The 26,528-nt window shown below is 35.4% G+C and overlaps 1 protein-coding gene across 1 annotated transcript in view; it reads right to left on the reverse strand.

The window, feature by feature from the left end:
• The window catches only part of bma (SCY1-like protein bma), a 327,192-nt gene that overhangs the window by 158,889 nt on the left and 141,775 nt on the right, over window positions 1-26,528 (reverse strand). The window contains exons 10-11 of the mRNA XM_075306514.1: window positions 21,049-21,194; window positions 8,529-8,682 (exon numbers count right to left, since the gene is read on the reverse strand). Coding sequence (XP_075162629.1) covers window positions 8,529-8,682; window positions 21,049-21,194 — 300 coding nt within the window. The remainder of the gene's footprint in view (window positions 1-8,528; window positions 8,683-21,048; window positions 21,195-26,528) is intronic.

Here is a 26,528-nt window from a genome sequence, read left to right on the forward strand (position 1 = left end):
GTTCGATTCTAATGACACGAATGTAAGAGGCCTTGAGTTTACCATAAACTCGACTTCAGCAAATGCGTTTTTAAGTGCTTCCCTCTGCGAGCCATGAAATTGCGTATGCACATACACTGAAAAAAATATTGTCGTGAGGTCAAAGATTTCATGTCTTTAAAATACGAATACAAATTTTGCTTAGCATAGAAGACGCATTTCTCTAAAATAAAGTTATTTTCCTTGTCCAAAAGTCGATAAACTTTTCAATGAAGTCGTATTGTCCTTATAATTAAGTGATTTGACTTAAAAATGGGTATCTTAACATGAAAGAAAAAATTTATAGGCTAAGGTCAACTTGACTTTAATAATTCGGAAAAATTCTTTAAATTTAATGAAATTGTCTTTAAATTAGTTGTCTTTTTGTATCTTGACTACAAAGCAAAAAATCGTTCAAATATAGGACATGTTTTGCAAAGCTTTATTTTAAAGAAGTTTTTTACTTCAAACATAGCATAATTTCTACTGGAAGTCGAGTCCTAATTTGGAAAATAAAGTTGCCGTTAACTCGTTTTTAAAGGACTTTGATAGCATATGAAGAAAAAAAGCTGAGAAAGCGAAAAATTAAAATTTGCTTCCTAGAAGCAAGTACACAAAACCAAAATTTAAAAGAGAATTGTGTCTTAAAAGTATCCTTACTTGTATTCTCCGCTTCTTTGGCTCGGAAATTTGCTTCCTAGAAGCAAGTACACAAAACCTAAATTTAAAAGAGAATTGTGTCTTAAAAGTATCCTTACTTGTATTCTCCGCTTCTTTGGCTCGGAATCAATACCAAATTTGTTAAAGTAAAGATAAAATCTTTGGAACCGAGTATGCTTTTTTTTCAGTGTAATACAGGAACTGTTGTCTAAACTATGTGCAATTTCGAGATGCAGAGCTCGAACTGTAAGGCACGTGAATAGTACACCCCATCTCTTTTCTCTTCTTCTTCCAACTGTTACATATAATGGGCCGAAGTAGTCAATGCCCACGTAGGTGAATGGTCTTTCAAAACTTGCTAACCTCGAAGGCGGGAGCGTTGACATTTGTGGCGTAATAGGTAACGCGGAGGCATTTTTACAAATTTGGCACGAATTTCTCACGTTTTTGTAAAGGACTCGTAGACGTTGTATATGGTACTTGCTTTTAATGTTGTTGATGACGGTCTCATGTGATATATGGTGAAAGGTTTCATGGATATGACGAACCAGAAGAGTAGTCACATGATGATTTGTAGGCAGTATTACAACGTCTTCGGGGTTAAGGAATGACGTGCGACCTTTGGCTCTTAATACGCCTCCGTCATCTAGAAAGAAATGAAAAGAAATTAGTTTACTGTCTTTTTGGATAAGCTTACCATTTTTTAAACAATGTATTTCTTCGCGAAATTCAGTTTGCTGTGCATATTTGAATAAAGTGGATTTAGCTTGCTGTGCCATATCGTAGGAAACTTGATTTGGCAGATTGTCTCCTTTGCGCCTCATCTTCAGCCTTTTTACGTAAAGTATGAACGTAGCTACAGCTCGATACAGTCTCCTCCAGTTGGAAAAATATTCCACATTTAAAGTAGCAGCTTTATCTTTATGAATGTGAAGAAAATTATGTCTAATTTCGTCATGGCCGCACAAGTCTAATTTCACACATTCTGGCCAAGTTGACTTGCTTTCACGAAGGAATTGGGGTCCCGTGAACCACATTGAAACATTCCAATTATGTTGATATTTTGTTGAAAGATCTGCAGGATTCATTTTTGATGGTACCCATCGCCATTGTGTTACATTTGTGACCTCCAATATTTCACCTACACGGTGCATTACAAATTGTTTAAACTTTTTAGGATCCATGCGAAGCCACTGTAAAACTGTTTTGGAGTCTGTCCAGAAGTATTTCGATGTGAAATTTAATCGGCTAATTTCGAGAACTTTTTGGGCAATTCTCACTCCAATAATAGCAGCTTGCAGCTCTAATCTGGGAATAGACATTGGTTTCAATGGAGCTACCTTAGATTTGCCTGCAATTATGGCAACATCACACTGGTGTTGACTGAAGACCCGGATGTAGCAAACGGCTGCGTAAGCATCTTCACCCGCATCAACGAATGTGTGTAATTCTATTTCCGTTGCTTCATTTAAATATTGGGAGTAACATCTTGGAATCTCAACAGCTGATATACGGTCGATTGCAACAGAAGTTATCTCTTCGAGTTATTTGGTGACTACGTCATTATTCGAAGACCAGTTTCGAATGTGAAATCCAGCAGCGGCGTGAATCAATTTTACTTGTGACGCTAATTCGATGGCTTCTTCTTCGCTGTCTACACTGTCAATAAAATCATCAACATAGTGGTTGTGTTGAATGGCAGTTACCGCGCGGGTATATTTGTCCTTGAATTGATCAGCATTGAAATCTCGGACGTAATGTGTTATGCATGGAGCACATGAAATTCCAAATGGTAATGAACACATTACATAAACACTCGGCTTCTCCGGAAGATCACTTTTGTCCCACCATAGGAATCTTTGAGTGTGCATGTCGCTTTCTCTAACTTTTATTTGATGAAACATTTCTGCTATATCTCCGCAAACTGCAACTTTACCCACTCGGAAATTTAGCAACACATTTACAAGGGGTTTTAATAGATCAGGTCCGCTGTGCATATAGTCATTAAGACAAGCGCCATTACTTTTGGCAGCGGCATCCCAGACCATTCTTATTTTTCCCGGCTTGTTTGGGTTTTTAATTAAAAATATTTGTAAGTACCACACTCGTTCAGTCGATTTATTTATATCCTCAGCATTCAGTTTCTTTGCGTAGCCTTTTGCAAGTAAGTTATCAATTTGACTTTGTAGCACAATTTTCAAATTTGGATCTTTTGAAAACTTTTTGTTCAAACACATGAGGCGCTTATATGCATTATCATAACTTTCCACTAGTTTACTCACATGATTTTTCCACAATAGACCCACTTCATAATGGTCATCCACTTTTCGACACGTAGTCCTCAGCGTCTCGATGGATTTTGAATCTTCAGTTGACATTAACGACTTACTGGCAGGTTCTTCTAAATTAAATTGTTCTTCGACCAGTTTATGTAGTTCATTATAAAGGGTGATTTAGGATTAGGATTTTCATGCATTAGTATTTGACAGATCACGTGGGATTTCAGACATGGTGTCAAAGAGAAAGATGCTCAGTATGCTTTGACATTTCATCATGAATAGACTTACGATCTGCCACAACGTCGAATTTTCAGTGAATGGGCCCTAGAAAAGTTGGCAGAAAATCCGCTTTTTTATCGACAAATTTTGTTCAGCGATGAGGGTCATTTCTGGTTGAATGGCTACGTAAATAAGCAAAATTGCCGCATTTGGAGTGAAGAGCAACCAGAAGCCGTTCAAGAACTGCCCATGCATCCCGAAAAATGCACTGTTTGGTGTGGTTTGTACGCTGGTGGAATCATTGGACCGTATTTTTTCAAAGATGCTGTTGGACGCAACGTTACGGTGAATGGCGATCGCTATCGTTCGATGCTAACAAACTTTTTGTTGCCAAAAATGGAAGAACTGAACTTGGTTGACATGTGGTTTCAACAAGATGGCGCTACATGCCACACAGCTCGCGATTCTATGGCCATTTTGAGGGAAAACTTCGGAGAACAATTCATCTCAAGAAATGGACCGGTAAGTTGGCCACCAAGATCATGCGATTTGACGCCTTTAGACTATTTTTTGTGGGGCTACGTCAAGTCTAAAGTCTACAGAAATAAGCCAGCAACTATTCCAGCTTTGGAAGACAACATTTCCGAAGAAATTCGGGCTATTCCGGCCGAAATGCTCGAAAAAGTTGCCCAAAATTGGACTTTCCGAATTGACCACCTAAGACGCAGCCGCGGTCAACATTTAAATGAAATTATCTTCAAAAAGTAAATGTCATGGACCAATCTAACGTTTCAAATAAAGAACCGATGAGATTTTGCAAATTTTATGCGTTTTTTTTTAAAAAAAAAGTTATCAAGCTCTTAACAAATCACCCTTTAGTTCTTTTCACATTCGCAGGTGTGTATGTTTAACCAAGTTGTCTGTTGCCCATTTACCATGAGGGCCTTGGATTGTCCATCCTAATCTTGTTTTTGTCGCTATTGGTTGATTCCACAAACCTTCTCTTATTTTCAGCGGTACTGCAATTTTCCAGTTGTCTGCACCTATCAATATTGTTGGTTTAACCCTTTTATACGATTTGATAGGCTCTCCTGCTAGATAGGGATATTTCGCAATCAAATCGTCCATATCTAGCGATTGCGTCGGAAGATCTAAATTTTCCACTGTATGGACACCATTAAGCATATATTTTGATTTATTTTCTGGGTTTAAAATGTTTATAGATGCTTGAACTGAAGATTCGTCTACACGTGAAGTGTTGCCAGTCCATTTTAGGCAAAGTGGTTTGTTGACACCATTTGCATCGAGCGAGTCGAATATGTCCTTTTCAATTAGAGTAACTGACGAACCTTCATCGAGGAAGGCGAATGTATCGATGTAACCACCTTTCCTTTGAAGTCGTATAGGCAAAATTCTAAACAAGGCCTGTTGATCGTTTTTACAAGAATGTGAATTAATTGATCCACTACTTATATTTTCGTGTTGTTGTCTCGAAGACGATGCTGCCTCAACTTTGAAATTTTTATGAAGCAAACGATGATGCTTTGCATGACAACCATCAATTCCGCATTCGGTGTTCATAAAACACTTTCTTTTATGCTTATTTAAACATTGACGGCACAATTTATTATCTTTCACAAACTTCCACTTATCGTCCAAATTCAATTCCTTGAACTGGTTGCACATTGAAATTTTATGTTCACCTTTTTCACAATATAGACAATTATTATTTCTTTGAGGATTTTCTTGTGTGTGAGTATTAATCGATGCACTTTTACTCATTGGGACAGTTGACACCACTGTGCTAGCGGCATCTGAAATTTGAAATATCCAATCACTAAATGTTTTTAATATTGGAGTTTCATCACTTTTAGGAAACATTGCCCAATTTAATTTGTACTGGCTAGAAAGCTTATCTACCAGCTCTTTTACCAACATAGGGTTATTCATATGAGCCTCCATTTTACAAGCTTCCATGGTGGAGTATATATTTTTTATACACAATGCATATTCGATCATAGACTCAAGTTTTTCTTTGGGCGGTAGAAAACGTCTGGCTTTTTCAATAACCCTTTCTAGAATATGTTCTGGTCGTCCAAAACACATTCTTAAAGTCTGGATGATCTCGGGCACCATTGTAGGTAACATAAGCTTACTCTTTACCATTTCCTTGGCCCTACCTTTTAAACAGGCTTGAAGTCGTATCAAATTCTCTGCGTGAGAGTAACCAGCTACTGTAGTGCTGTTTTCAAATGAGCTAATAAAAAGCGGCCATTCTTCCGGATCGCCGGTGAAGGATGGTAGATCTCATGGAATTGATTGACGAGCAGCCAGTTGTGATGGGGTTGGTCCGGAAAATAAATTCCAACTTGAACCCAAATTGACAGTATTTTGCTGCACGGTAGCATTAAGCCCAGCTTGTGAAAGAATTTGGTATTTCTTTTCTAAGAATTCCTGCTGCATGCGTTGCTGCTCTTCCAACAAATTTAGTTGTAGCTCAACGTTCGATGTAGTTTGGGAATTAGTTTGCATAGAAACTCTTTTTGGTTGGTTGCTGCTTATTGGAAATGAAAATGTCGCAGCAGACGATGTGGCCGCATACACTGGCGCAATATTATTGATAGTACCTGATGCGAAGTTTTGATTTAATTTTGGCAGTGATGGTCTCAAAGACGGATTATTGGTTTCCGTTGCTGTCAACTGCCCTTTGCTGCCCCTCACCAACAATATTTGGTGACGACGTTGCCTGCGGCTTATTAAGATGATTTGCTGTGGAACAAGGAGGATGGTTGTTTGTTGTTTGTGTTGTACTCGTACTTTCGCCTAACGCAATGTGGGAACACATATCACAATTCCAGCTCACATCTGCTGCCCCACTATTTACTGCAACACAATCAAAGTGGTACCATAGGTTACATTTGTCGCATTGTACCATGCGATCGTTGTCCACTTGATTACACTTTTTCAGTTAAATTCACCATCAATTTCACTATTTTCAGGCATATTTATTTAATATATCAACCAAGCTTTTTTTTACGTTACGAGCGTAGTTTTATTCGCGTAGAACACTTCGAATATTTTCACTTTAGTAAATGTTACTTTTATTTGTGACAATGTCTTTTTACTTGACTTCGCGCCATAAGCGTAGGAAGGCCTCTGGGGAGGGGGCTTAGACCCCCCAGAAAAATTTTAGCCCCCCCCAGAATTTGAAACTCTATTTATGATTTTCCATTTTTCAATAAATGTCAATAGTTTTTTTTTAAATTTTTTTAACAACTAAACAAGTATATACAATCGCCCAAAGTTCCGCTAAAGACTTTCATGAACAATCGAATTACTTGGGTTGTGGTAGCAGTTGCCGATGGCAATGTTTGAAATCAGATATTTCTGAAATAAAGCTGTGGTTGACCTTTTGATTGATTTAGTTTAGTCAATTTAATTAAAAAAATAGTAATTGATATTAAAACTATTCTTTCATAAATTGATATCTTAATAATGCTGCGAAAAAGCGTCGCCAAAAAAGTAGTGAAATGTTCTTTTTGGGTATAGAAGTGGTGCAAAATTGGCGGAGAAGCAATGAATGTAATATGAGCTTGTCATAGGACAAATGTCCACCGTTTCAACAGCCGTTGCAATGAATTTGCATCACTTTTTAAGGTGAGATCCGAATTCAGTGTTTTGAATGTGAATTAAAAAATTTTGTGATATTTTCCCAAATAAATAATTTTTTTATTGTTTCTATGATTTTTAATGCATTCTGACGCTTGTTTGGAACGTTTTTCTTCGAATAATTTCCAAAAGTATCGATTTTTCTATAATGGATTTAGCAGTTTTATGGCAAAATTTGAATAATTTGTACCAATTTATTTCTTCTTACTCTTTTTTTAAACTATTTAAAAAAATAGAAAACAAAAAATTACACATTAAAATATGAAAAAAATGAAGTAAAAAAACTTCCTGTGTAGTTAAAATAATTGAGGACATTTTTGGAAGTGCTTTTAAAGTTGTGCCTTTAGAACAACTCACAATTTTTTTGCTGGGAAAAGTGTGGAACTACTTTTAGTTGCTTTATTATAAATTAATTGTCGAGTTATTTTGATGTCTAATTTTTTATTCAATTTTATGAAATAAAATATTAATTGAACCTATAAGTTCAGTCTATAAATTTTTAGCTAGGGGGGCTATAGCCCCCCCCCCTAGGAAAATTGCCTAGCTACGCTAATGCTTCGCTCACAATATAAAATTTAAAATATACACGTGAAAATTATTTTAAAGATTGTTGCGACACGGTTGGCTGAGTCGAGTTTAATGAAACACAAAATGTTTAAGAGCACTCCATGTGCAATATATTAACAATTTATTAATGTTAAAGTTAACAATTTATTAAAGTTAAACCTTCGCGATATAAATAGCGAGAGCGCTTTAAAATAATTTTGTATTTGACCGTGCCTATTAATCGACTGATATGTCCAAACTCATTTGTCCTCTTGCTAGGTGGTAGCTGTTGATTGGCATACGTGACAAATGAATATGGGCCGTTAGAATTCAATGCGGAATTGAATATCATAAACAAATATGAAAGCAAAAGGAATTACAATAAATAGGCAGACATGTATGTGTGTATGTACATATGAAGAAGTAAATAGAAAATATTTGTTACATTATTATATGTACATAGTAACATTTGCAAATTCTAATGGGATGTATCCCTATTAAAATTATTAAAAAACAAAATGAAAAATATTTTAATAAATCAATATAATAATTTTATCTCGTGAATATATGGCGGCAACAGCCCGATATGGACTATTACGGTCCCAGAAGCCAGAGTTTTACCCCAATTTGGTTGAAATATATATGGGAGCTATATCTAAATCTGAATCGATTTCAATAAAATTTGGCCCAAAATATAATTATATATGGGAGCTATATCTAAATCTGAACCGATTTCTTCCAAAATCAATAGGGTTATATTCTGAGCCAAAACACATACTTGTGCCAAATTTGAAGTCGATTGGACTAAAACTGCGACATAGACTTTGATTACAAAAATGTGTTCACGGACAGACGGACATGGCTATATCGACTCAGGAGCCCACCCTCAGCATTTTTGCCAAAGACACCATGTGTCTATCTCGTCGCCTTCTGGGTGTTGCAAACATATGCACTAACTTAAAGTACCCTGTTCCACAGTGTGGCGCAGGGTATAATTATATTATTTGATTTATGGTGGTGGGTATTTTGCTACATGTTTCTTAATCTACCAATATCCCAGAGCTCAGACTAACACTGAAGAAACCTTGCACCTTTTCATTCATATTCCTCTGTACCTCAGTGTTGGTTTTCACTTACCTGTACTTGTATCGTAGAGCTTTCAAAGGATGAAAACAGCATGGGAATGATATCTGTGATAATGTCCGACGCTGGTGTTTTCTCAATGACCAAATGCAAATTTTCCAGCAGAGTGACTGTTGCTTGTATGGATTTTGGACCACTTAATATGATTCTAAAAAGGTAAAATTTATAGTTGGCTTTATTATTCTCGTAATGTGGTAGCTTAAATCGTGGATGAAAACCCATTACTTTGTGGATTTACATATTAAATGTTTCTAGGAAATGATATACACATAGACATACTCGTATATGATAAATTACACACACACATCTAAATGTATGATAGATGCTGCGTGCAATTACTATGTTATTAAATTTGTCATATTTTAATGAAATATAGTGTAATAGAATGAATTGGTGTGGAATAATGTGAAACGGTATGTGAATGATACGAATGTATTGGAGTGGAATAATGTGGAGTGGAATAATGTGAGACCAAGGAGATCATGTCCAAAAACAATACGAATGCGAATTTTGCGTAGCATATAAGACGATATAAAGTTTTTTCCTTGTCCAAAGTCGATAAAAATTTTAATGAAGTCGCCCTTATAGTTAAGCAGCGTTCCCACAATTGTTTCACCAAAAATCGCTATATTTCCCCCAAAAATCTTTTGTGAGACTATGGCAATAATTTTTGATAATTATCATAAATTCTTACTGGAAGACGTTCGTTTACTGAAAAAAAACAGCAAAAATTTTAGAAATAGAGAAGTTTTTTCTGTGAAAAAATTTGCATCAAAAACCCATAAAAAGGTGAGTACTATGTTCGGGTTTCTTCACTAAAACACTAAATTAAAAGTACATAAATATTTATGAAGACGGATATATTTTGATCAAGTCTTACCAAATAATGGATGGAAAAGATCCAAGGAATTGATTGCAAATAATTTTGCATTTCTAAATTAATTAATTAAAACACGTATACACGGCCGTAAGTTCGGCCAGGCCGAATCTTATGAACCCTCCACCATGGATTGCGTAGAAACTTCTACTAAAGACAGTCATCCACAATCGAATTACTTGGGTTGCGGTAACACTTGCCGATGGCAAAGTATCTTAAAACTTCTTAATACCGTCTTTTAAATTGTAACTTAGTCCATATGTGGTATATATTAAACAAAAAAAAAAAAAAAACAAGTATATACGGCCGTAAGTTCGGCCAGGCCGAATCTTATGTACCCTCCACCATGGATTGCGTAGGAACTTCTGCTAAAGGCTGTCATCCACAATCGAATTACTTGGGTTGCGATAACACTTGCCGATGGCAAAGTATCGTAAAACTTTTTAACACTGTCTTCTAAATTGTAAGTTAGCCCATACGGGGTATATATTAAACAAAAAAAGGCCGATTAAATACGTATATAATATAGTTTGACAAAATTTTCTATAGAAATGAAAACTTGACAAAATTTTCTATAGAAATAAAATTTTGACAAAATTTTCTATAGAAATAAAAACTTAACAAAATTTTCTATAGAAATAAAATGTTGACAAAATTTTCTATGGAAGTAAAATGTTGACAAAATTTTGTATAGAAATAAAATGTTGACAAAATTTTCTACAGAAATAAATTTTTTACAAAATTTTCTATAAAAATAAAATTTTGACAAAATGTTCTATAGAAATAAAATGTTGACAAACATTTCTATAGAAATAAACGTTTGACAAAACTTTCTATAGAAATGAAATTTTGACACAACTTTCTATAGTAATAAAATTTGACAAAATTTTCTATGGAAATAAAGTTTTGGTAGATTATTTTTGGCGATATGGACCAATTTTTGTGTAATAAGTCATCGGCTATATATAACTAAAGACCGATATTGACCAATTTTTACATGGCTGTTAGAGGCCATATATTGACAAAATGTACCAAATTTCAACCGCATCGGATGACTTTTGCTATATATAATTATGGACCGATATGGACCAATTTTTGCATGGTTGTTAGATACCATATACTAACACCATGTACCAAATTTCAACTGGATCGGATGAATTTCGCTCCTCCAAGAGGCTCCTGAGGTCAAATCTGGGGATCGGTTTATATGGGAGCTATATATAATTATGAACCGATATGGACCAATTTTTGCATGGTTGTTAGAGACTATATACTAACACCACGCACTAAATTTCAATTGGATCGGATGAATTTTGCTCCTCCAAGAGGCTCCGGAGTTCAAATCTGGGGGTCGGTTTATATGGGAGCTATATATAATTATGAACCGATATGGACCAATTTTTGCATGGTTGTTAGAGGCCGTATACTAACATCAGGTACCAAATTTCAACAGGATCGGATGAATTTTGCCCTCCAAGAGGCTCCGGAGGTCAAATCTGGGGATCGGTTTATATGGGGGCTATATATAATTATGGACCGATATGGACCAATTTTTGCATGGTTGTTAGAGACCGTATACTAACATCAGGTACCACATTTCAACCGGATCGGATGAATTTTTCCCCTCCAAGAGGCTCCGGAGGTCAAATCTGGAGATCGGTTTATATGGGAGCTATATATAATTATGGACCGATATGGACCAATTTTTGCTGGGTTGTTAGAGGCCGTATACTAACATCAGGTACCAAATTTCAACCGGATCGGATGAATTTTGCTGCTCCGGGAGGCTCCCCAAACCAAATTTGGGGATCGGTTTATATGGGGGCTATACGTAAACGTGGTCCGATATGGCCGATTTTCAATACCATCCGACCTACATCAATAACAACTACTTGTGCCAAGTTTCAAGTCGATAGCTTGTTTCGTTCGGAAGTTAGCGTGATTTATACGGACGGACGGACAGCCGGACAGACGGACAGACGGACAGACGGACGGACGGACGGACATGCTTAGATCGACTCAGAATTTCACCACGACCCAGAATATATATACTTTATGGGGTCTTAGAGCAATATTTCGATGTGTTACAAACGGAATGACAAAGTTAATATACCCCCATCCTATGGTGGAGGGTATAAAAAAACGACGTATATAATTCAGTTTGACAAAATTTTCTATAGAAATGAAATTTTGACAAAATTTTCTATAGAAATAAAATGTTGACAAAATTTTCTATAGAAATAAAATTTTGGTAGATTATTTTGGGCAATATGGACCAATTTTTGTGTGACTGGCGATCGGCTCTATATAACTATAGACCGATATGGACCAATTTTTCCATGACTGTTAGCGGCCATATACTAGCGCAATGTACAAAATTTCAACCGAATCGGATGAATTCAGCTCCTCTAAGAGGTTCCGGAGGTCAAATCTGGGGATAGATTTATATGGGAGCTATATATAATTATGGACCGATATGGAACAACTTTTGCATGGTTGTTAGAGACCATATACGAACACCACGTACCAAATTTCAACCGGATCGTGTGAAATTTGCTTCTCTTTGAGGCTCCACAAGCCAAATCTGGGGATCGGTTTATATGAGGGCTATATATAATTATGGACCGATGTGGACCAATTTTTGCATGGTTGTTAGAGACCATATACTAGCCAGATCGGATGAAATATGCTTCTCTTAGAGGCTCCGCAAGCCAAATCTGGGGGTCCGTTTATATGGGGGCTATATGTTACGTAAAAGTGAACCGATATGGTCCATTTGCAATACCATCTGACCTACATCAATAACAACTACTTGTGCCAAGTTTCAAGTCGATAGCTTGTTTCGTTCGGAAGTTAGCGTGATTTCAACGGACGGACGGACATGCTTAGATCGACTCAGAATTTCACCACGACCCGGAATATAGATACTTTGTGGGGTCTTAGAGCATTATTTCGATGTGTTACAAACAGAATGACAAGGTTAATATACCGCCCATCCTATATTGGAGGGTATAAAAACGTTTGGAAAATGATTACTGCAGCAGTATTGAGAATACCTCCGAGGCTTCCAGACTACGGAAGGTTATAGCATCCACCAACTCCGCTCCAGGTTTCATTAAAACATCGGAGGGCAATTGGACAACGTCCAGTGAGGAGACGCTGGAGGTACTATTGGACACACATTTTCCTGGAAATCAGACGGTTGAACCAGGTTCTGGCGGTGCCACAGTGACTCAGCGGTCGTTTCCTATCGAGGAAATTGTATCGGAATCTAGAATAAGATGGGCGTTAAATAGCTTTGGACCATTCAAATCCCCCGGATCTGATGGAATTACTCCGGCGGAATTACAAGCAGTGACAGACAAAATTATCCCCTGGTTGTTGGCGATATATAAAGAATGTATCAACTTATCATATATCACAGGAAAGTGGAGGGAAACAAAAGTCGTTTTCATACCTAAAGCGGGAAAAGCTTCTCACCAATCAGCTTATCCTCATTCCTACTTAAGACTCTGGAGAGGATAATAGATGTTTATCTTAGAACTAGCATCGATTCAAATTTGTTCTCGAAACGACAGCATGCATACTCGAAGGGCAGGTCTACTGAGACCGCATTACATGAACTAGTCAACTTTATTGAAAGCTCACTATCTGTCAAAGAATATACAATCGTGGCGTTTCTAGACATCGAAGGGGCGTTCAATAATGTCCATCCAAGCTCGATATTAAATGGACTGACAACTCTGAATGTTGATCCATGTATACTTAGGCTGTTAGACGAACTTCTAAGGAAGAGACGCATTTCAGCCACACTAGGACAAGCAAACATACAAAGGTATGTGAACAGAGGCACTCCCCAAGGAGGAGTTCTATCACCTCTTCTTTGGAATGTTGCTATAAATAACCTTCTGGTTAGAAAAAGAAAGGATAAAAGTGGTGGCATACACAGATGATGTGGCTCTATCAGTCAGGGGAAAATTCCCATCCACAATCAGAGATATTATTCAGAGGGCCCTCCGGATGACTGAGAAATGGTCGAAAGACAATGGTCTTGGGGTAAATCTTGCAAAGACAGAACTAGTCATGTACTGCAAAGATCGCAAAACTCCCACGGTTAATTTAATGATCGGCTCGGAATCAATACAAAAATTTTTAGAGTAAAGACAAAATCTTTGGAATCGGGCATGCTTTTTTTTCAGTGCATGTTTTAAGCTTAAGGAACTGGTTCTATCGCGGTTATGTACTTCTACCATAGCTAACACTTAAATTTTTCGAAATGGAAGGAAAAGAGATGTTTATAGCGTACATTCATACCATTCATACATGTTCGTTTTAGGTTCTTGAATCTTGATTAGTATATTAATAATATATTCAAACAAGTAAGTAAAGTAGAAAGTCGGGCGGGGCCGACTATATCATACCCTAAACCACCATTACAGAATTAGTAATCATAAGCATTTGTGGGGTAACATATAGGTCTGGGAGATAAACCGCAGTTGCATATTTAACAAAATTAAGGGGTACATCTCTATGGGTGCTTTGTGTCAATCTGACTATAGCTCATAGTCAATGTTGCCACGGAAAATGTTCGGTTTACCCTACAAGGACAAAAAAATTTCCCTACTTTCCCATACATTCCCAAACAATTTCCCTTCAATATTTTTCGTTAAATTTAAAAAATTGTACAAAACAAAAATGGTTCTAAGTACTTTATTATCTTAAAACATGAATATACAACATATATAACTTAGAATATAAATTTGTATTACCACCACGGTTGCCACAGTTGGTAGAATTCTACCCAAATTAGTATTTTTTTTTTGTTAAATCTCTATAAAAATAAAATTTTGTAAAAAGTTTCTATAAACAAATTTTTGTGAGAAATTTTCTATAGAAATAAAATTTTGACAATAAATTCTATAGAAATAAAATTTTGAGAAAAAATTCCACAGGAATAAAATTTTGAAAAAAATTTTATAGAAATAATATTTTGAAACAAATTTCTATAGAAATACAATTTTGACAAAACGTTCCATAGAAATAAAATGTTGACAAAATTTTCTACAGGAATAAAGTTTACCACACATTGTTAAAGATCAAGCCTTGCCGGCTTCTAATTTTCTCCTCTAGAGCCACCAAAATGTAAAAATTATTACAAATTGTGTTGAGTGAAAATGTCCTACATTGTGGCCCTACGCTAAAGACGCTAAATATTAGAAAAACCCTACATATAGGGAATTTCACCTACTTCTAGCAACACTGACTGTGTATATATTGCGCCTACGGAGCTAGTATGCCACTAATATTGAGCCCATTATTAAAAAAGAGAAAATCGTTAAATTAGTGTGGGTAATAAATACAAATTTGTAAAAATCGAGCAATATTCTTATGTAAGAGCTACAAGTACGTATAAGTACGATCGGCTAGTACATCAAAATTTTAAATTTGAGTAACATTGGTTAATAAATAAGATTACTTTGGCCAAATTTGGGAAAATCGAGCGATGCATATATATGGAAGCTATATCTACATCTGAACCAATTTGCATAATATTTTGCAGGTTTGATTAATACCACAAAAGGTTACCTTGTGCAAGATTTGAGTAAGATCAGTTACGAAATGAGGCCTGTATGGTCAAACATAAGGTTATAAGGGCGAATTTTTCAAAATCGGGCTATACATATATGGGAGCTATATCTAAATTTGAACCGATTTCGATGAAATTTTGCACATATAGTTAGTACTATAGAGGACTGGATCTAGTCAACTTTTAGTAAGATCGGTTAATAAATAAGGGTTCTATGGCCAAATTTGGGAAAATCGGGCTATACATATATATGGGAGCTATATCTAAATCTGAAGCGATTTCGACGATTTTTTGCACATATAGTTAGGGCTATAGAAGACTACATTTAGCCAAATTTGGGTAAGATCGGTTGATAAATAAGGGTTTTATAGCCAAATTTAGAAAAATCGGGCGGTACATATATATGGGAGCTATAGCCAAATCTGAACCGATTTCGATGATTTTTTGCACATATAGTTAGTGCTATAGAAGATTATATTTAGCCAACTTTGAGTAAGATCGTTTGACAAATAAAGGTTTTGTGGCCAAATTTAGGAAAATCGGGCGATACATATATATGAGAGCTATATCTAAATCTAAACCGATTTGGATAAAATTTTGCAGACTTGAAGGGCGATGGAAAAGATTACCTTTTGGCAAATTTGGTGACGATCCGTTTGAAAAAACGCACAACGTGACCCCATTTGTCGAAATCGGGCGATACATATATATGGGAGCTATATCTAAATTTGATCCGATTTCTTCCAAATTCAATAACGTTCATCCTTGTGCCCAAAAAACTCCCTGTACCAAATTTCATCAAAATCGGTTAATAATTGCGACCGGAATCCTGTGAACAACAAATACATGGACAGACGGACGGACGGACACCAAGCGCTAGATCGACTCAGGAGGGGATTCTGAGTCGATCGGTATATATTTTATGGGGTCTAAAATCAATATTTCTGGTAGGCACATTTTTGGCCGATCAAACTTATTATACACAGAAAAAAATATCACCAAAATATTTCCAATTAAAAAGTTAATTGAAGTTGAAAATTTTTTCAATTAATAAATTAATTGATACAATTAACTTTTTAATCATGATAGAAACATTAAGTTAATTAAGTCAATGATTGAAATTTTTCAAATGTTTAATTAAAAAATTAATTGATACAATTAACTTTTTAATCAAATTCGGAAGACTAATTCAGTTAAAAAAGTGCTGATTTTTTTTTACTTTTTTAATTAAAAATGTATTTCAAACAATCATTTGTTAATCCAAATAAAAACTCTAAGGCAATCTAACTAAGTAATTAAAAATAGTTACCCTTTTTAATTAATAAATTAATTGCGTTTTGCAATCAACATCAATTAAATTTTTAATTGAATCAATTAAAAAATTAATTGAATTTTGCTGAAAAAATCAATTAATCAAGAATTTTTTCTATGCCCAATTAAAACTGTGATTGATACTATCATTTTCGTGATTGAAGACATTTCAATTAAAAAATTAATTGGATCAATTCATTTGGTGATTGAATCAGAGAAAAAATTTTTTGTGTGTACCCAAACCACTATGTGGTTTAGGGTATAAAAATTATATATAGTATTGATATTAATGAGCTTAAATTATATTTTATAATTAAGTGTCAATCCAATGTAAAACCAATGTATTTGTGCTTCTGACTATAATTATAAATAAAGTGAAATATTTGAAGGAGTTGAGATGGTAACACACATTTTGGTCAACTTTGGTCAGCCCGACTTTAGACTTTACTTGCTTGTTTCGTTTAGTACTCGATGCAACATTTGTAAGAGCCATCCAGAATATCTCATCAGTGCAAATCAGGGATCCGGAGCGGTCCATTTTTTTCGCTCCGCTCCGCTCCCGCTCCGGAGAAAAAAAAAACCGCTCCGCTCCACGCTCCGAGAAAAAAAAAATCGCTCCGCTCCGCTTCACGCTCCGCTCGGCTCCTCTTCGAGAAAATTATAGTACAAACATTGTATTATTTGTTCAATTGAGTTTTATTATACCCTGCTCCACACTGTGGAACAGGGTATTATAAGTTAGTGCATATGTTTGCAACACCCAGAAGGAGACGAGATAGACACATGGTGTCTTTGGCAAAAATGCTCAGGGTGGGCTCTTGAGTCGATATAGCGATGTCCGTCTGTCCTTATGTCCGTGAACACATTTTTGTAATCAAAGTCTAGGTCGCAGTTTTGGTCCAATCGACTTCAAATTTGGCACAAGTATGTGCTTTGGCTCAGAATAGAACCCTATTGATTTTGGAAGAAATCGGTTCAGATTTAGATATAGCTTCCATATATATATTTCGCCCGATATGGACTTATATGGCCCCAGAAGCCAGAGTTTTACCCTAATTTGCTTAAAATTTTGCAGAAGAAGAACAATTAGTACTAGAGTCAAGTGTGCCAAATTTTATTGAAATCGGTTCAGATTTAGATATAGCTCCCATATATATCTTTCGCCCGATATGGACTAATACGGTCCCAGAAGCTAGAGTTTTATCCCAATTAGGTTGAAATTAGGGGTACAATTAGTAGTGTAGTCAAGTATGCCGAATTTTATTGAAATCGGTTCAGATCTAGATATAGCTCCCATATATAGCTTTCGCCCGAGTTACACTCATACGACCACAGAGGCAAATTTTTTGCTCCGATTTATTTGAAATTTTGCACAGGGAGTAGAATTACCATTGTAGCTATGCGTGCCAAATTTGGTTGAAATCGGTTCAGATTTAGATATAGCTCCCATATATATGTTTTTCTGATTTCAACAAAAAGGGTCAAAATACCAACATTTTCCTTGTACAATCGCCACTGCTTAGTCGAAAAGTTGTAAAAATGACTCTAATTTTCCCAAACTTCTAATACATATATATCGAGCGATACATCATAAATAAACTTTTTCGGAGTTTCCTTAAAATTGCTTCAGAGTTAAATGTTTCCAATATTTTTTTACTAACATTGTGTTGCACCCTAGTGCATTAGCCGACTTAAATTTTGAGTCTATAGATTTTGTAGAAGTCTATCAAATTCTGTCCAGATCGAGTGATATTTAAATGTATATATTTGGGACAAACCTTTATATAGCCCCCAACACATTTGACGGATGTAATATGGTATCGAAAATTTAGATCTACAAAGTGATGCAGGGTATAATATAGTCGGCCCCGCCCGACTTTAGACTTTCCTTACTTGTTTTATTTAGAAAATCGGGTGGTACATATATGGGAGCTATAGCTAAATCTGAACCGATTTCGATGATTTTTTGCACATATAGTTAGTGCTATGGAAGATTACATTTAGCCAACTTTGAGGAAGATCGGTTGATAAATAAGGGTTTTATGACCTAATTTGGCAAAATCTGGCGATACATATATATGGGACCTATATCTAAATCTGAACCGATTTCGATGAAATTTTCAGACTTAAAGGGTGATACAGAAGATTATTTTGTGCTAAATTTGACGACGATCGGTTAGTAAAAAAGTGCAACGTGACCCCATTTGTCGAAATCGAGCAATACATATATATGGGAGCTATATCTAAATTTGATCCGATTTCTTCCAAATTCAATAGCGTTCGTCCTTGTGCCCAAAAAAAACTCCCTGTACCAAACTTCATCAAAATCGGTTAATAATTGCGACCGGAATCCTGTGAACAACAAATACATGGACAGCCGGACGGACACCAAGCGCTAGATCGACTCAGGAGGTGATTCTGAGTCGATCGGTACATATTTTATTGGGTCTAAAATCAATATTTCTGGTAGGCACATTTTTTGGCAGATCAAACTTATTATACCCCAACCACTATGTGGTTTAGGGTATAATGACTTTAAAGCAATGTGTTGAAACATTTTATTAATTTTGAAGATTTTTTCAGAAATATTAAATCCATTTGACTTCATTAAAACGAAATTTTCATTCATGTTAGGATACACATTTTTATGTCGAATCACTTAGCTATAAGGACAAACAGACTTCGTTGAAAAGTTTAGAGACTTTTAGACAAGGAAACAACTTTATTTCAGAGAAATACGTCTTCTATTCTAAGCATAATTCATATTCGTATTTTAAGCATGTGAAATATTTGGACTCCCAACAATATTCTTTGCGGTGCACCATCTACTATTTAATATGTGATAGAAACCAAATTTATGAAAATGGACCAAATTCTGTTTGGTCCGACCATCGGACCAAATTTAAAAATTAGAAATTGTTTGGACCAATTTTGGTCCGATCGGACCAAAATGGCAACGCTGATTGGAATTGAAAGTCTATACACAGAGTAGAAGTAACTACTCTCCGAAAGTTTTTTTGTTTTGCAACAGACGTAGAGAAGAGGTTTTGTTATATTTGTGATGTGTGTGTGTATGTTTATGTTTGCAACAACCTCCATCGAAATCAGTCCGTGGTATACCTACGAATATTCTTACTCAGATCTAGTGTTACCTAATTTCGCTTTTTCCCCCTTTATTGTAAAAATACATTTTCGAACAGCGTTTTTAAGAAATGTTCTTTCTCAAAAAAAGTAGATAACATGCAATAATACAAATCAAGTCATTAGTTTTCAATGTGAGAAAAAATTAAAATAAATGTATATGCGCACATTTTTCAACCAAAATTGAAACTATCCTTAATTTTAATTAAATTTTCGAGAACTAATATCAGAAATAAGAGAATGCTAGGATATAGTACAATAGTAAAGCAAATATGAATGTCCTTACACTGAAAAAAAAGAATTTTTCTTAATTATTAAAGTCACGTTGACCTTACCTCAAAAATTTTATCTTTCATGTTATGATACACATTTTTAAGTAAAATCACTTAATTATAAGGACATTACAACTTCATTCAAAAGTTTATTGACTTTTGGACAAGGAAAAAAAAACTTTATTTTAGAGAAATGCGTCTTCCATGTTAAGCAAAATTTGCATTCTTATTCTAAGGACATGAAATCTTTGACTTCACGACAATATTTTTTTCAGTGTAGAAAACTAAAAAATTAAATATAAATAAGATCGTTTAATTGCATTTATTTGACGTTCATTACAAACATGTTTGTAGTAATACGGGATGAAATTGATCGAAAGTACTGTTGTTACATTTACAACACATACTAGAGATATATTTTGACATTTGCCGTTTTTGAAAACAATTACTAAAAAAACACGTTGTGTTTTCCCCAATGTACGTACGTACAAAAATACATATCGTACATTTTAAACGTTTACTCACACTACGCTAAGTACTAGCTATATTTGAAATTACCTACACAGTATAATTTCAAAGTTACACATTTCATTCAAGTAATATTTTATTCGGAGCGGAGCGGTTTTTCATTTGGAAACCGCTCCGCTCCCGCTCCGCTCCCGCTCCGCTCCGGATTTTAGAAATGCCGCTCCCGCTCCGGCAAAAAAAGGGCTTGCTCCGCTCCGCTCCACGCTCCGCTCCGGATCCCTGGTGCAAATCGCGTCGGTGTTGCCAACTTGCATTTTCATAAAGTGCGCTTCTTTGATTCACAATACCAATTTATTGCGATTAAGTTGTCGAATGGCATGAAGTTGAACGCATTATAGAGTCATAAATAATCAGAGCAGCAAATATTTATAAAAATTTGAACACTTCATACATTAAATATTTTAGATTTCACTTATTTTCAGTGATTGTTTTCAAACAACTGATCCAAGTGTTACACATTTTATAACATTACCTGGATAACGAGTACTGTGTTTTCTTTTTTATTCGTCACGGCTTGGGTACCGAGTATTAAATGAAAACAATCCTATTATATTATGAAATGCGGCAATGAAAACTCATTAAGTTCGTAAATTTTCCTATGCTCAATTTAAACTTTAAATGGTAAACTATTATCTCATCCATATTTAGCATAGGGATTTGTGGCTATATAAAATCTGTTGGATGAAATATGTGTTTGTATGTGTGTGTGTGTGTGTGTGTGTATGTTATTTCATTCATGGTAAGTTAGTTGGCTACTTTTAGCGGTGTATTTATCGTGTAATTAAATCGTAAACTCACTTCATTGTCGGCGCCATTACGCTTTCATATTCAGGCTTTGTTGCATCCTGCAATAATGTAAAGACCGGGTGTAAAACAGCTGCCAGCACTTCGCCATTGCTAATTTCCGATTGCAACATGGGCCACAGGTTTTGCCACCATAATTTCTGCAAAAAAAAAAATACGAATATGCCAACGTAAAATAATGGAGAAGAAAACAAATTTTCAACAAGTGTAAGGACTAACTGACAAAAAACAACAACAACAACATTGAGTGAGAGTCTGGGGAAATTTTACTGCTTCGTTTACTGGTTGGGAGAATTTAATTGCGTGTCCCTACAGGCTTTCAGCAACATCTTTTACAGGTATTCGAAGGAATCACATAAAAGCAACCGACAAAAATAACCGGTGATGTGAAAATAAATGTCTACTGAGAAAGGAGTGTTTTATAATAGCAGGAAACAGAAGCCTTCAAAGCAATTTAGGTAAGGTGTAAAAGAAAAAAATCCATTCGTTTTAGTAATTGCACTGTGGGAAGAGATATACATAAAATGGGGGAAATTTATACTTATGCAGGGCATTAATTTCCAAATGATACGTTTTCCAAATCAAATTAATTTTTATACCCACCACCATAGAATGGTGACGGGAGTTAATAAGTTTGTCATTCCGTTTGTAACACATCGAAATATCGATTTCCGACTATATAAAGTATATATATTCTTGATCAGGGAGAAATTCTAAAACGATATAACCATGTCCGTCTGCCCGTCTGTCTGTCTGTCTGTCTGTTGTAATCACGCTACAGTTTTCAATAATGAAGCAATCATGCTGAAATTTTGCACAAGCTCGTCTTTTGTCTGCAGGCAGGTCAAGTTCGAAGATGGACTATATCGGTCCAAGTTTTGATATTGTCCCCATATAAACCGACCTCCCGATTTGGGGTCTGGGTTTTTAAAACCCGTAGTTTTTATAAAATTTGCCTGAAATTGGAAATTGGAGAGGTGTTTTAGGATTATCAGAGAGTGTACCGAAAATTGTGCTTATCGGTCCATGTTTTGGTATAGCCCCCATCTAGACCGATTTCCGGATTTTGCTTCTTAGGGCGTCCAGAAACTGTATTTTTTATCCAATTTGCCTTAAATTGAAAATCTTGAGGTATTTTAGGACCAAAGATTGGTTTATTGAAAAATGGGGTGTATCGGTCCATGTTTTGGTATAGACCCCATATAGACCGATCTCCCGATTTTACTTCTTGGGCGTCTAGAAACTGTATTTACAACCCGATTTACCTGAAATTGGAAATCTAAAGGTGTTTAGGGACCATAAAGAGGTGTGTCGAAAATGGTTCGTATCGGTCCATGTTTTCATACAGCCCCCATATAGACCGATCTCCAGATTTTATTTCTTGGGCTTCTAGAAACTGTATTTACTATCCGATTTGTCTAAAATTGGAAATCATGAGGTATTTTATGACCAGAAAATGGGGAGCATCCGTCTAAGTTTTGATATATCTCCCATATAAACCGATCCCCCGATTTGGGGTCTTGAGCTTCTAGAAACCGTAGTTTTTATTCGATTTGCCTCAAATTGGAAATCGAGATGTATTTTAGGACCACAAATAGGTGTGCAGAAAATGGGGTGTATCGGTCCATGTTTCGTTGTAGCCCCTATATAGACCGATCTCCCAAATTTACTTCTTGGACTTATAGAATCCGTAGTTTTTATCCAATTTGCCAGAAATTAGAAATCTACAGGTATTTTAGGACCATAAAGAGGTGTGTCGAAAATGGTCCTTATCGGTCCAGGTTTTGGTATAGCCCCCTTATAGACTGATCGCCCGATTTTAGATTTCGTAGTTTTTACCCAATTTGTCTGAAATTGGAATTCTAGTTAATGTTAATGTTCTTAACAAGGATGAAAATCTAATTTTTAAATTGTACCAACGACAATAAAAAAGTGTACTTTTTGGGTTAAAATTGTACCAAAAGAATAATGGATTGGAATATGGTAACCGAAAAAATAAAAATTATTTATCAACTTGTACGATAACGAAGGTGCTATTTGTAAAGGTTTTGTATGAGCCAACATATGTTTCCTTCCTTCAACATATTTTCGTATGAAAATATTCAGTCAAACACGTAACAAATTTAGGGATTTGTTACACTTTCAATTTTGGCAAATTTAGAAAAAGGCATTCGATATTGAAAATTAGTTGAGTGAAAACAATTTTTCACTAAAGAGTTGTCTATGATCTGGCAGAAATTTCGAAGTTTAGACATGAGTTCAGTATCAAGACTAAAGTTCAATGCAAATGCTACATAAAATCCCAAATATATTATTTTATTCATTTCAGGATATAGGAAAATGGACAATTAAATAATTGGGACTTTTCGAGAATTTTGAAGACTAACTGAGTACTTCAAATTGTATCAAATAGGTCATTGTAGTACCATTGTACTTTTGAAAAGCGAAATGTACCAAATTTCGTACAATTGTACCAACTTTTACATCTCTGGTTCTTAATGTTCCTCAACATTAAGAGGTGTGTCGAAAATTTTGAGTATTGGTCCATGTTTTAGTATAGCCCCTATATAGACCTAGCTCCCGGATTTATTTTTTAGGAGTAGTGTAATACGTATAGACTGATCCACTTTAATGGCCTTTTTTTATGGGCTTTTTTTAATGGGCTTTTTTTAATGGGCTTTTTGTGATAGGTCATAAGGTCATCAAAAAAAATTTTCCCTGTATGTATGAGTGTCATTGTATTGAATGCATTGGCTGGCGGTGTGGTGCATGTGCATGTATCGTGAAGATGAGATAGGGATGGGGAGAGATAAGAGTTTGGCTGTTGGGAAAAGTGTGTGGAGTTTTCTGATCGCCTAGTATTGAACAATCGTTGAAACCTAGATTTGGTGTTTATTTATGTGCCATAGAATTCGCTGTTGAGAATGCTATTGATTTGTTTAGCATTCTAAAATGGGAGACAAAGTGACCGTCTGAGATTCTGAAGAAATGCATGTGCATGTGTCGTGAAGATGAGATAGGGAGGGGGTGAGATAAGATTTTGGCTGTTGGGAAATTTTGTGTTATTCGATTTGATTTCTTGGTTGACTGTGTGGAGTTTTCTGATCGCCTAGTATTGAACAATCGCTGAAACCTAGATTTGGTGTTTGTTTATGTGCCATAGAAGAAGCGATAGGGTGAAGAGATAAGTGATTCACTGTTGAGAATGCTATTGATTTGTTTAGCATTCTAAAATGAGAGACAGAGTGATCGTCTGAGATTCTGAAGAAATGCATGTGCATGTACATGTATCGTGAAGATAAGGTTTTTGAAGGGGGTGAGATTGGCTGTTGGGAAAATTTGAGTTATTCGATTTGATTTCTTGGTTGGCTGTGTGGATTTTTCTGATCGCCTAGTATTGAACAATCGTTGAAACCTAGATTTGGTGTTTATATATGTGCCATAGAAGAAGGGATAGGGTGAAGAGATAAGTGATTCGCTGTTGAGAATGCTATTGATTTGTTTAGCATTCTAAAATGGGAGACAAAGTGACCGTCTGAGATTCTGAAGAAATGCATGTGCATGTGTCGTGAAGATGAGATAGGGAGGGGGTGAGATAAGATTTTGGCTGTTGGGAAATTTTGTGTTATTCGATTTGATTTCTTGGTTGACTGTGTGGAGTTTTCTGATCGCCTAGTATTGAACAATCGCTGAAACCTAGATTTGGTGTTTGTTTATGTGCCATAGAAGAAGCGATAGGGTGAAGAGATAAGTGATTCACTGTTGAGAATGCTATTGATTTGTTTAGCATTCTGAAATGAGAGACAGAGTGATCGTCTGAGATTCTGAAGAAATGCATGTGCATGTACATGTATCGTGAAGATAAGGTTTTTGAAGGGGGTGAGATTGGCTGTTGGGAAAATTTGAGTTATTCGATTTGATTTCTTGGTTGGCTGTGTGGATTTTTCTGATCGCCTAGTATTGAACAATCGCTGAAACCTAGATTTGGAGGAAGAAGGTGTAGGGGGAAGAGATAAGTGTTTCACTGTTGGGAAATCCTATTGATTTGTTTGTCATTGCACAGAATGACCACCCAAGATGTATATGTATCGTGAAGATAAGGTATGGAGGGGGGTGAGATAAGATTTTGGCTGTTGGGAAAATTTGAGTTATTCGATTTGATTTCTTGGTTGACTGTGTGGAGTTTTCTGATCGCCTAGTAAGATGTAAACATTGATGTCTAATTGCATACAAAATATCTATGAAAATCAGGCAATGTGTCTATTTGTTTAGATTTTTTATTTATTTGTTACTTTTGAGAAGAAATGTGTATTTATAAAGGGATAAATATCTCATTCCTCGAAGAAATATATAGTATATTCATTTGAAATTTTAGTTCCCAATTGAATTCTAAACCCCGACTTAGCAATTCATATGCACGGAGTTTTACGTTGTGAATACAACATTTAAAAAAACTGAAAAAAAAAAAACAGAATTTTGTTAATTTTTTTGGTGTTTTACAAAAAAAAAAAAAACAAACGAAAAAAAAAACAGAAACGGACACGTTGTGAAAAAAAAACAACATTTGTTAACAAACAAAAAAAAAACAGAAACGGACGTTGTGAATTTTTTTGGTGTTATACAAAAAAAAAAAAATAAATAAATAAATAAATCAAAACACGTAAAATACGTTGAGACTTTTTGTTGCAAAATAATAAATATAAACAAAAAAGAAAAGAATCGTACCTTTTAAGAAAAAATTGCGATTTGTTTCTTGTGCTGCAAAAATAATTAATAAAAGTTTTATTTATAAAAATTTAAAAAAGAAATATTTGAAAGAACTTTAAACAAAATGGAATCCCAAATGTTGACGTGCAAAGTATGCAGAAAAATGTTCAAAAGCCAAAATACACTCCAAAAACATTTGCAGACACACAAAACGTGTAGTTTATGTGGTTTGATGGTGCGAAATGTCTATGCATTGAAATTACATATGGAAATTCACCAAGCGACAATGCATAGACAAGGTTTTGGACAACAACAGGAACAACAACAGCAACAACAACAGCAACAACAACAACAACAGCTACAACACATAAACATGTCCGTGGGAGGTGGAATCTACCCCCAACAACAATATAATTGGGATCAGCAACCAGGGCTTAATCCAGGGTCCCAACAACAACAACATTTTAACTTGCTGCAGCATCCAGGACCTATCTTTCATCAACAATTGCTGCAGCAAAATCAAAACTTGGAGCAACACTCAAACATATTTGAGCAGCAACAGTTTAATTTTGACCAGCAACCAGGGCCTAGTCATGGTCAGAGGAATTTAAATAAAGTATGTGAAATATGCAACGTCTATGTAAACCCAATGAATTGGTTCAAACATCACCAGTCTCCGAAACACATACAAAAAAGTGATGTTATTATAAATAACCAATTTAGACAGACGATGACAGGATTTAAAAATCGTGTAGGAACTTATACGT

Source organism: Haematobia irritans, chromosome 4 (genome assembly GCF_050003625.1).
Source record: "Haematobia irritans isolate KBUSLIRL chromosome 4, ASM5000362v1, whole genome shotgun sequence".
Taxonomy (NCBI): Eukaryota; Metazoa; Arthropoda; class Insecta; order Diptera; family Muscidae; genus Haematobia; species Haematobia irritans.